This window comes from Centrocercus urophasianus, unplaced genomic scaffold, assembly GCF_019232065.1.
Source record: "Centrocercus urophasianus isolate 14NV4802_14NV808 unplaced genomic scaffold, USGS_Curo_1.0 seq_9, whole genome shotgun sequence".
Taxonomy (NCBI): Eukaryota; Metazoa; Chordata; class Aves; order Galliformes; family Phasianidae; genus Centrocercus; species Centrocercus urophasianus.
In genome coordinates, this window is record NW_024885532.1 from 32,146,667 (window position 1) to 32,158,711 (window position 12,045).

At 36.6% G+C, this 12,045-nt stretch overlaps 1 protein-coding gene across 8 annotated transcripts in view; it reads right to left on the bottom strand.

The window, feature by feature from the left end:
- The window catches only part of SGCG (sarcoglycan gamma), a 119,540-nt gene that overhangs the window by 54,162 nt on the left and 53,333 nt on the right, over window positions 1–12,045 (bottom strand). For 5 of the 8 annotated variants that reach the window (XM_042839273.1, XM_042839278.1, XM_042839274.1 and 2 more), the window contains one exon: window positions 6,842–7,039. In XM_042839273.1, coding sequence (XP_042695207.1) covers window positions 6,842–7,036 — 195 coding nt within the window. In that variant the 5' untranslated portion in view covers window positions 7,037–7,039. The remainder of the gene's footprint in view (window positions 1–6,841; window positions 7,040–12,045) is intronic. The other 3 variants (XM_042839276.1, XM_042839275.1, XM_042839277.1) reach the window with 1 other exon arrangement.

The window sequence follows — 12,045 nt, forward strand, 5'->3', positions numbered from 1 at the left end:
ATTATAGCTATTAAATCATATCAGTTACGTAACAAACTAAGAAGCCAAATAGTTCTTGTTAATACCTCCTGTTAAGCAGCTAATCTCTATAAAGCTACAAGTACTATATACAATGTTATTCAGATTAGCTCAACACTGTCCAATTTTCCAAACTGTTTCCCAGTCACGCGGCCTTCTGGAGTCAAGTCAACACAGAACTGGTATGTTGGTCAGTTATTATTCATTAATTATTATTAATATGTAGATATTCATATAATTTGAGAATCTAATTTCAAGTAATAGACCCTCAAAAGTCTTACTCATTTGTGCAACAGATCTAGACATCTTAATATCCTTGCAATTAAATCTGGCCATCACTGAAAATGATCATCTTAGGAGTAAAGTCTCTAGGGATAAAGAGTGGCAGTGATGACCGTTTACATAAGAACATGTGGTTGCAGAACTTAACTGGGATGTTACTCTTCCAGATTTTAATTTCTCTTTTCCCTGGGAAAATCTGTTCTCATATCTTCTTCCAGAGATCTATATCATCTAACCTAAAGTTTTAGTATATTTAATCTCATGTTTTCATTTTCTAGATCATTCTTCTTCATATAAATACATTAAATATTAACTAGAGCAGAAGCTACAACACAAATCTGTCTCCAAAGTGAGTAACATAATCATCTGATAGTTAAACTGTGCGTTATCTCTAGTCCAATAAAATGCAATGATTCTCTATAAATTAAAAACTTTAATTAGAAAGACTGAAAGATGCCCAGTCCTATAGGCTATACCACAGTAAGGACTTGGAAAAGAGCTAGGAGAGTATAAAATATTCTTACATGTCATATATTCAGTATTTTTCTACTTAAGCATTTTATGATTTGATAGTGTTTACAAGGATGAACTTTAATCTCATATGACAGCATCTAGTGATGCTTTAAAATTAGCATGTTATAAGCTGAAAGTTGGTGAATCATTTTTTAAAACTACACAATCATTTTTATCAATTAAAATAAACAGCGTGAAAGAGGAAACTAAAATACATTTTCCAGTGAAGCACTTATTTATTGTTCTTCAGAAGCATAAGAAAGGTTAATGGCAACATCAGATAAGACACAAGACAAAACTTCTAAAAAAAAAATCACAGTTTGTCAATATCACTCAAAACAGGAGGGGCACTATTATATGTCTGCTGTAATTAGTGCTAAGTAAAGGTGTATAATCACTTTCCTTGGTCTCTCCCTCTGTGCCTGTTCACACAGCCTGGGACCCGTTGGCTTTGCTGCTATGGTGGTTACTGGCTCACGCTCAGCTTGTGGCCCACCAACCTCCATGGCCTTTCTCATGGACCTGCCTCAGGTTGGGACTCATTCTTTCCAAGATCAGAACTTTCTGTTTGTTTTTCCTGAACGTTATAATGTCGGACCATTCCTGTAACCCCTCTAGGCTCCTCTGGACATCACCCCTAGTTCTGAAAGCACTGATTGGAATCTACAACTTGGTGTCATCTGCCAACTTGGTGAGTATACATTCTTTTACCTCTTCTAAGTCATGATAAAGATGTTAAATAGGAACAGTCTCAAGATAGATCCTTGCAACATTCATTATAGGCCTCCATGTAGGTTTCCATGTAGAATACAATGGAGTAATAACTACTGCATAGGCCTTACTGTGCCGCCAATTTTTTTACCCATCTGGTTGCCCAGCCATCATGTGGACAACTAGGACACAAAAACATTGTGGGAGAATGCCAAAAGCCTTGCTGAAGTCAGGTAAAGGACATCCAGTACCCTCTCCTCACCTATAAACCCAGACATTTTATCATAGATTGTAATGACACTGAATAGTCAGCATTAACCCTAAGTAAATCCATGCTGACTGTCCTCAGTTACCCACTTTGCCTTCATGGACCTTGAAATGTCTTCCAAGCACATGTGCTCCATTATTTTCCAAGGAACTGAAGTGGGACTGAGCAACTTGTAATTCCTCAAACTGCCCTGTTGGCTTTTGTTTTTTGGCTGACAAGTGCAACACTTGCTTTTGCCCAATCAGCAAACATCTCCCCAGTTTCCTTAACACTTCAAACATGACCGAGAGTGATTTTGCAAGGGATCATACAGTTCTCTCTGAATCCAATTGGACCTTCCGGTCCCACTGAGTTGCGTAGGCCAAGCTCTGAGAGCTAAAGGGGAAGTCCTGGAAGAACTTGGTGAAGACTGAGGTAAAGAAAGCAAGGAATACCTCAGCCTTGTCTGTGTCCGTGGTCACTAATTTACTTGTCTCATCTGGTAGTGGACACACAGTTTACCTATTCAGCCTTCTACTACTAAAGTAAGAAAACAAGCTCTTAATGTCCCTTTTAAGTCTCAACTAAAGCCAAGCTTTGCCTTTGCTGACACAGGAAGCCTGACACATTTCCTTGCCCAGACAACATTTCTATATTTCCTCTTGGGAGCCTGTCCGTTCTGTCAGTTCTTCCATACTGCTTTTTTGCATTGGAATACCATCACAGCTACACTCTGTAGATAAGCCAGGCAGCTTATCTTCTTGAGTGTCAGGATAAATTGTTCCTGCATACTGTCCTTAGCCATCAGTAAGTTTTCATGAGTAATTTTATCCTTCAAATCCTCTACCCTTGGGATTCCATATGTCAGGTCCAAAGATAAACCAGATCAGCACAACTGAAGTCCAGAATCTGTATTCTGCTATACTCCTTCCTCATTCCCTTCAGGATCTTAAATTCCACCATTTAAAAAACACTCCTACTGATTACCACATCCCCATACATCTACCTTGTTCATGAGCAGCAGACTACTGTGTGTCACCTTTAGTTGACTCAGCCAGTATCTATATTCAGAAATTATCCTGGAAACCATCTAGAAATCCTGACTGCTTTCATCTGGCCATGTTCGTCCTTGTGAGGGCTGTTAGTATTCCTCCTTTTCAGAACTATTATACACTTCAGAATTTCTCACAGGGCTCCTAACACCTTAGTTCCTGCTGCAGTCCCAAATTCCTTCGGATTTTTCATCTCTAAGCTTTTTGGATAGCATTCCCCTTTAGCTCTCAGAAAGCCTCAAAACATAAAAAGTGGAATCTGAAATTTCTATTTCATGCACCATTTTGATCTATTATATACAGAGGGCAAAAAACTCCAAAATAACAACAAAGAAATCTCTCAATTTTTTTCAAGCGTTCTAAGTTTCATGCAGAATGATTTTCTATTTCACTTTATTCACCATACTATAGACATAATTATTCAGTCTTGAATCCTCTAAAACTACTGAATCAATACTTTTCTTCCCTTATTCCCCTGAATAACTTGAGGTCCTGTCCACCCAAACTCCACAAGAGCAAATGAAAACATGGATGAGTCATATCTGATACTTGCAAATATGGAGATGCTCATATACTACGTAAATGGAGCACTACGAGAAAAAGGGTTACATTCTATCTTCAGGTAGTTCCTTTTCAGCATAGATTTCATCAAATGGAATGTAATTCAGTTCAGTCATGCTTACTTAACTCTGAAGGCCTCTCAAACAATGAAGCTCAGAAAAATCTCAGTCTTTCATCATTGTTCTGAATTTCTACAGGGAAATTAAGATCTATTAATCCTGCAACACATCTGTGTCTAATTCATGTTCACCCTTATCAGCTTAGCTTGTTTGGTAGTACTCACAGGAGAGCCAGTATGGCTTCACCAAGGGCAAATCCTACTTGACCAATCTAACGTCCTTTTGTGATGGTGTAACTGCATCATTGGACAAGGAAAGAGTCACTGATGTCATCTATCTGGACTTCAGTAAGGCCTTTGACATGGTACCCCACAACATCCTTCTCTCCATATTGGAAATATATGGATTTGATAGGTGGACTGTTCAGTGGACAAAGAACTGGCTACAGGATCGAGCCCAGAAAATGGTGGCCAATGTCTCAGTGTCAGGATGGAGATCAGTGATGAGTGGTTACCCCCAGGGGTCAGTGCTGGGACCAATGCTCTTTAGTATCTTCATCAGTGACATTGACAGTGGGGTTGAGTGCACCCTCAACAAATTTGCTGATGACACCAAGCTGTGGGGTGTGGTTCACACACCAGAGGTACGGAATGCCATCCAAAGACACCTAGACAGGCTCAAGCAGTAGGCCCAACAGAACTTCACGAGGTTCAATAAATCCAAGTGCAAGGTCTTGCTCCTTGGTCAAGGCAACATCCATTACCAATACAAGCTGGGGGATGAAAGGATTGAGTGCAGCCCTGCCAAAAAAATACCTGGGAGTACTGCTGGATGGGAAACTGGATATGGGCCAGCAACATGCTCTCACAGCCCAGAGCCTGTTGAAATTCTGTTCACAATTATTGTTTTTTATCAGTGAACACAGCACCTTGTTTCTCTAAATCTAAAGTATATTATAAAATATATATTTGTATATACTCACTATGTTTTTTTTTCTAAATACGTTTATCAACCTGAGAAAGAATATTGCTTTTTTGTTCTCCCATTATTTTACAGACAAGCAGCTAAAATTTTACTAATAATTAATATTCTGATATTTTTAATGAAGATGACATCTCAGCGCATTTTTTAAAATTAGGACCGAGTAATTCTAAAGTATTTGCTAAAAATAAAATTCCTATTATTATAATAAAGCATAATAAATAGTATAGTCTCTACATAGTATACTTGGAATACATAATTAACAAATATACAAGTATCACCAGATCTAAGAGATGAATGTTTGCCAAATAACTGATGACTACATAGGAATAATATTTCACAGTTACATTCTACCTCTTCACAATAATGGAAATGTTTAAATGGATAAGGAGGTTATTTATTAATCAACTGATTTCCTAATGGTAAATAGTTTACAAGGGTGGAACTCAAGAACCACAAAAATCATATTCTGACAATATACTCTTACCTCTCTTTTTCAAACAGTTAACCGAAACTTGGAGCCCTAACATTTATTTCCACCAGAAAAAGCATTTGATCATTGTATTGTTAACTTCTGCGGTTGTCACCCTCGATTTTTATAAACAGTATTTCCTTAGACATAGCGGAAAGGACTACGATAATTCCATCACACTTCTAGGCTTTGAGCACGTTGTTATCCAAATTCTCTTTTTTAGATGCTAACAGCACTACTTTGGATGCTATCTCTGGTATCTCATAAGTTATTTCTCACATTAACAGATAAATCCTATTAAAATAACTTCCAAGTTCTTAATGACAACATACATACTTTTCTCAAGGGTTGTGGCATCTATATGCACTTTGCACAGTCTTGTTCTAGAGCTAAGTTTGATATTTCCATAGCATTATCGCACGCAAAGGAGGGCAGTGCTGTTAAGTCACTATTTCACAAGTTGTATGCCAGGATTACAGATTCCTAAATGGAGAATTAGGAAGAACTTTATAGCCACGGCATGCATAGTCCATCCATCAGATGAGTGTAAACCTGCCCTACTTGAGCTGTTATTAACTGCTCTTGTTGCCATGGCATAAGAACATTCAAAAGTTTGACACATTTGGTGCCTTCTTCACAGGTACCTAGTAGGAAATAGTGGTTCCTGTAAGTGGGGCTTCTGATGCTGTTCTGTTAGTCCTGACTATGCTAGAGAATACCCAGTTTCAGATAAAGAATCCAAAGCAACAGAAAATAAATTTAAAATCTGATTAAAAATATAAATCTCAGCCACGTAGAAAACTATTTTAACAATTATTCATGCACTTTGTGATGATTCACGATGCGCAGGCACTAAGTGCTCATCTTCCATATGAACTGCCTAACAGAAAAATTATATGTGACCTAAGATGTTCCACACTGTAATCTGTATGGCAGTAACAGAGCTGAAAAGAATTTATGTGGGGGAAGACACTAGAGGGGAACTCAAGCAGCAGTAATGGGTCCATAAGTAGCACTTAAAATTAACCTACTTTCTTTATAGCAAGTGAATGTAGAGTATAGAAATGCTTCTAAGAAGATAAAATGCCCTTCATTTAGAGACAGAGGCGTAATAATGATAGATAATGGAAATTTTCTTCACAACACTCTTTCTTCAACAGCAGGGGCAGAGCTGGAAGGATTCACTATTATTGTTTTTCTAGTATCAGATCTATTCATATCATCTATGCATCACAACTGCATGTTAGGGACAAATCAGCTCAGCTTCAATATTCACTGATGCATTTTATTGCATTCTGACTAAAGCTACATCTTGCAGACTTTCGAAAGTTACTCTTCAATCGACTACACACAAAATTACATTTTAAATATTAATACATATATGATAGTGGAAAAATATTACAGTTATTCCCGAATAACACATCTGCTCAGCCTCAGGCATGAAGTAGTATTAATTACCTCTGAGCTTTATTTAATTGGTTAAATAAATTGCCAAATGTTGGATGCTGATAAATAGGAGAAGGAAATTAAGAAATAACCAGCAACTATAAGCAATCTTTTAGCACTAGTGAATTCCAGCATATGAGAGAAAATTTATAGCTCATGTATTTATAAAATATAAACTGAACAGAGACTGTGAGACAACAATAAAATATGTTCTTTTTCATAGTGCTAGAACCTGCTTCAATATAAGTTACCAACAACCTCAATAATTTAAGTGGTTATTACTAATACAGACATTACAGATATGTATACTCAAAGACAGAATGTAAGTATGCATTCATATGTATATATATCGGCCAAATACAAATTACACTTGGGAAGGAAGAAAGAAGAACCACGTATTGCACACAGAGAAGCCAAAGTGCATGTGAAATAAGGGGAGTGATGAGGCAGGAGAAAAAGGAGAATATGAAAATAATGGAAAATTAATAAGGACACTTACTGGAGAAAACCACATCACTTTAAGAATCCAAATTGTCAAAGAAAAATTCACAACTAGGATGATTAGCAGGAGTAGAACAAACAGGTAGAGGCAACGCTTTCTCCAACCATAAATTCCAATTTTGTAGACATATTCATTCTTTGGCCTCTCTAGGCTAGTGCCTGGTGTTGTTGTAGTGTATTGTTCACGTACCATCTGCTATGTAAAGAAAAAAGAAGAGACTGCTTAGTTATTAGAGTTCAATAAAATATATGTGTGTAAAAAACAAGGAAAATATAAATATTTAATTGTACTATAAACTCTTACGATTTCAGCTGGAAAATATTTTCATCATATCTCATTCAAATTACAGTCATAGCTTTTTGGTATAGTCAATGTAACGCTGCAATACATGAACTGTGTCAATTATTATTTTCAGGAGGCTCAAGTTTATTTTATCCTATATAGTATGTTAACAATTCCCTCCAATTTTTCGTAATAGTCTGATTCTTCCTGCACAAAAGTTTTAATAGGGACACGTCTACAGCACATAGAACAAAATTACTACAGTGTAAAAATACTTCTAGACTTGATAGAGGTGCCTTGCCAAGTGCAGCTTCAAGAATTCTACGTATTCTTTCCTCTATTCAGTGAAAAATAAAGCATTCCTTCTGTTGCAAAACTTAGCTGTATAACAGTGGAATGACAGAATTCATAATCTGTATGTAAAGAAACAAAACGGTTCTTTATAATAGAAAGGAAACAATTATTAATTTTTCATATACTCATACAGATATATCATCAGTAAAAATGTTACTTACGGTACTTATACAATTCCCACTTTATATTACAAGTCTCAAAGAAGCATTTTCTGAATTTAAATAAATCTTACCAAATTGTACTTCTTTAAAACATAGGGATATTCAATAATTCCCACTTCTCCAGCACAGAGATCACCAAGAATTCAAACCATTCCTTAAAACTTGCACTTCAGACACAAGAAAAAAAATCTAAGCAGCTGAAGCTGCTTATCAAGAACAGTAATGGGTAACATCTGTCTCATTTCCACTGCTATAAAATGAAGAAAAAAAAAAACAAAAAAAAAAAAAACAGAAAAACTCACAACAAACAACCATGCAAATCAAAAAGAAAATAGGTATTTTAAGTACTTTTAAGTACTTCCTATGAGCTAGGTATATCCACAAGTATTATACGTCCAAAAGTAGCTAAGTAATGTTCCCAGATGAGAGTGCCTTCAACAGATAGGTTCCACACGAGGTCTCCTCTCTAGTCAGAACTTCCCCCTGGGAATTAGATCATTTTGCTCTGCACAGAGTTTTCAGAATGTGATTAAATTACATCCTGTTCTGCTGCTGAATTTCTCTAAGTCACAGAAAGGGTTCCTTCAGGTCTCCCGTAGAATCATCCTGTGTCTGTGACAAGCATGTGGCTCTTAATACTGACCCCCATCCTTGGAAACACATCTTTTTTGTTTGTTTGTTTGTTTCTGTAGCTTCCTATCAAGCTACAAACCAGAGAAAATAAGTTTACAAGTAAACAGAAGCCTACGCTCTGTTTGTACAAATGCAGCATTCATCTTATTTCTGCATTTACATTCAAAAATATTTCGAAAGTTATAATTTGTTGTTTATTCATAACAAAAATGAGATTTGATCATCAGCAGTTCATAATGTAACTATGCTAAAGCAATGATCTCCTTAATTTGTTGCTGTTATCAGTCCCAGTTGCTCATGATACTGTGGAGGCGAATGTTTTCTTGTGTGCAAAATACTGAAGATGGCATAATGACTTATTAGTGGAGAATAACAGATTCTGAAATAATTCATACTAACATTAGTGCACAACAATGCAGATTTACAAGATGGCATTCATACCCACTGTGTGAACTACATTTGCTTAAAACTACCAGATTATATATATATATATATATTTTTGCTGTTGTCCAGCTAACCACTATATAACATACCAAGTCACTAACACAGAAGTAGTTTCCAATTATAAGTCTAATTTACAATTCTCTGTCAACCGAGAGAAACTGGGACAATTACGCATATGATAGACTTCACAAAATACTTAGAAAAGCTTTTTTTCCCCCGTGTTCAAATAAATCTCTCTTGAAAATTGTAACTTACACCATAGAATGCACTAACTGCTAACTTCTGGTAAAAACAGATGTACTCAGAGAAATAACTTGTAGTTTTTGCTCAGATACAGTATCATGCAACAGTCCAATATCCTAACACTGGGGATCCTCAGAGTTTCTTATTGTTTCCGTTAGTCCACACATGGTAAATGTCAGTATAACAAGAAACAAGACAGAAGAAAGCTACAGAAATTGTGTAGTAACAGAAATTTCCTTCACAAGACAGACTGCTTGTTGTTTTAAGAAGGAAAAAAAATAATCCAAGAATAAAAAAAAAATTCCAAGAATACTTAAAGGGTTATTTCAATAGGGCTGTAGGAAAAGCGATCTCTCTTCAGAAACTGCACCATCTCATGAAGTTAGCTGAGCTTTCAAAAAGTCTTTAGGTGGAGCACTTAAGCTTTTCCTTGTGTGCCTGTTTCCTACATCCTCAGGATAAATTTCTCAGTAGAAACAAAATCTGATAAAGAATAAATTAATTCTCAGATCTTCATGTTCTTACGTCAGTCTCACCACAGTGGTCTCTGAGGTTGGGATTCATTTCACCATGAAATACCAACAATTTAGACTTCACTATCTGAGCCAGACAACTCGGATTCTTTTTATGGTCAATGAGATAAATCCACTCCTGCTAGGAATTATGTATCTGAATTATTTTAGATGTATATGTTAGACATGCAATGAACTGCACCTGAAATGTGATTATCTTTTCTGCATAAAAAGAGGAATAAAGAGTGCCTGGGATGACTTGCACCTCCTCACGCCTACACACTTTAGACATAAGCATTTGGTCAAATTAATTGCAGGAATGATTTCCAGAAGCATTTAACAGGAAGATGGGATTTTCTTGATTCCTGTTTTCCTCAATTCTGTTTTCACCCTGTCGTAAAATGTATATTGTGTGAGGAGGGTTTTATGCATAATCTATTATGTACTGGTGTTTAATGAGGCAAGGTTAAAATCCATTATGCATTTCACCAAAAAACTATGAGTTTTGTGATTGTTTTCAGCCCTTCAGAAATTCCACAGGGGACATCTCCCAGCACAGTTTTGGTCCCTGCACAAATTACTTTTTCTTGACAAAAAATGGTTCAATTGTTCCCAAGCATTAGTACTGCTGGAAAATGCTTTAGTCCTAACGAAAGGACAGTGTTGGCCTAGGCAACAGCCTGCTCTGAAACACATAAAACTTTTCTAATTAATGTAATGTTTCATGATTTCTAAGAGAATTAGTGGCCTAGTAACAAGCAATTAAAGGTGAAATGCTATAAGAATTTATACTGTTGGATGTCCTTTTCTGGAGGAATCAACAACTCTGAGTTTTATAACGGATGGTATTACTGACTTTCAAGAGACAAAATTACGTAGAATAACCTTAGGTTTGTTTGTAGAAATCAAAGAGAAATTCCTTTATGGCCTAGAGCTGTTTTAAGAAGCTGGACTGAAAGGAAAAAGCCCTACATGGGGAGATCTCTTGGGTGTCTGGGGGAAGTCTGATACTTGAAAGCGCTGCACGCAGCACACAAAATTCATACCTGTTGGAGCACATGTTTAAGCTGCTGATGAAATAGCTGTGAATTCTTTACACTTTGATACTAAGACTGCTTTCTGGAAATGTGTAGTCATGAAAGAACATCACCGTGGACCTATTCCATTTTTTTATGAAGCTAAGATTTGGAGACTAGTCTCTGTGATTTCCATGACAGGGGCCCAGGAATCCAGGATTTTTTTAATATTAGTATCTAAATATTGAAAGACTGTCCATCACTAATGTTACTGTTGCCTTTAGGTCAGCTTGGGCCTTAAGTTCAAAAGCTATTCTGCTAGCTCAGGAATATTTAATGAAGATGGTGTTTCGAATTTGCAGGCTTACCAGAAGCCTGCTTGGGAGAGCAATCACGAGTTAATCATGTTATTTTCAGGAATTAGTTATGTATATGATTACTGAAGACAAAATACTATTTTAATTGAAATAAGTGTTTTTGATTTTTTTTTTTTTTTAATTGAATTGGAAAAAAGTAAAAATACATTTTCAGTAGTTTTGGTCACAAAAATCTGTTTTCTTCATGAACATTAAGTGCTTAGAGGGAGGGCATTCTGCTCCTTTACTCTGCTTTCCTGAGATTCCACTTGGAGTACTGTCCTGAGTTCTGGTGCTCTCAGCACAAGAACATGGAGCTGGTGGAGCGGGTCCAGAGGAGTGATGATCAGAGGGCTGGAGCACCTCCCTTACAGGGCAGGCTGAGAGAGTTAGGGCTCTTCAGCATGAAGAAAAGGCTCCAGGATCTTACAGTGGCCTTCCAGTACATGAAGAGGGCCTACAGGAAAGCTGGGGAGGTATTTTTTATAAAGGCATATCACCATACAGTGATATACTATAAAGGCATGTCACTATACAGGACAAGGGAAAATGGCTTTAAACTGGAAGAGGGTAAATTTAGACTAGATATTAAGAAGAAATTCTTCACTGTGAGGGGTGGTGAGACACTAGAACAGGCTGACCAATGAGGCTGTGGATGCCCCCACTCTGGAGGCATTGCAGGCCAGGCTGGATGGGGATGTGAGCAACTTGGTGTGGAGGGAGGTGTCCCTGCCCATAGCAGGGGGTTGGAACCAGATGACCTCTAACATTCCTCTGACCCAAACCATTCCATGATCAGATAATTATGATTATTCTGTATTAATAAAGTACTTTGTCTTTCTGTCATATAGCAATCAATAGCAAGCAATTGGAAAGCAAAATTTTAAATATAAAACTGCTTTAGTTCGCTAATACAATAAACAACTATAATTCTATTGACAATTATACAATTACTATCATTTTATATCTTTGGACTGTTTGTAACTATACTGGGACTTTCAGCAGAGAGGAAAAGCTTAGCATTCAAAATTCCTTTTCAAGTCAAAGTTAAGAAGAACTGCTGAAGTCTTGTGAACAAATTTGCACCACTGATGCTCATACAATACACATTTTTTTTGAAAAAAAATCAGACCACATCAGTCATTGGAACTTCTCTTTTTACGTAAAGGATATTTATTTACATGCAAGAAGATTATTTGT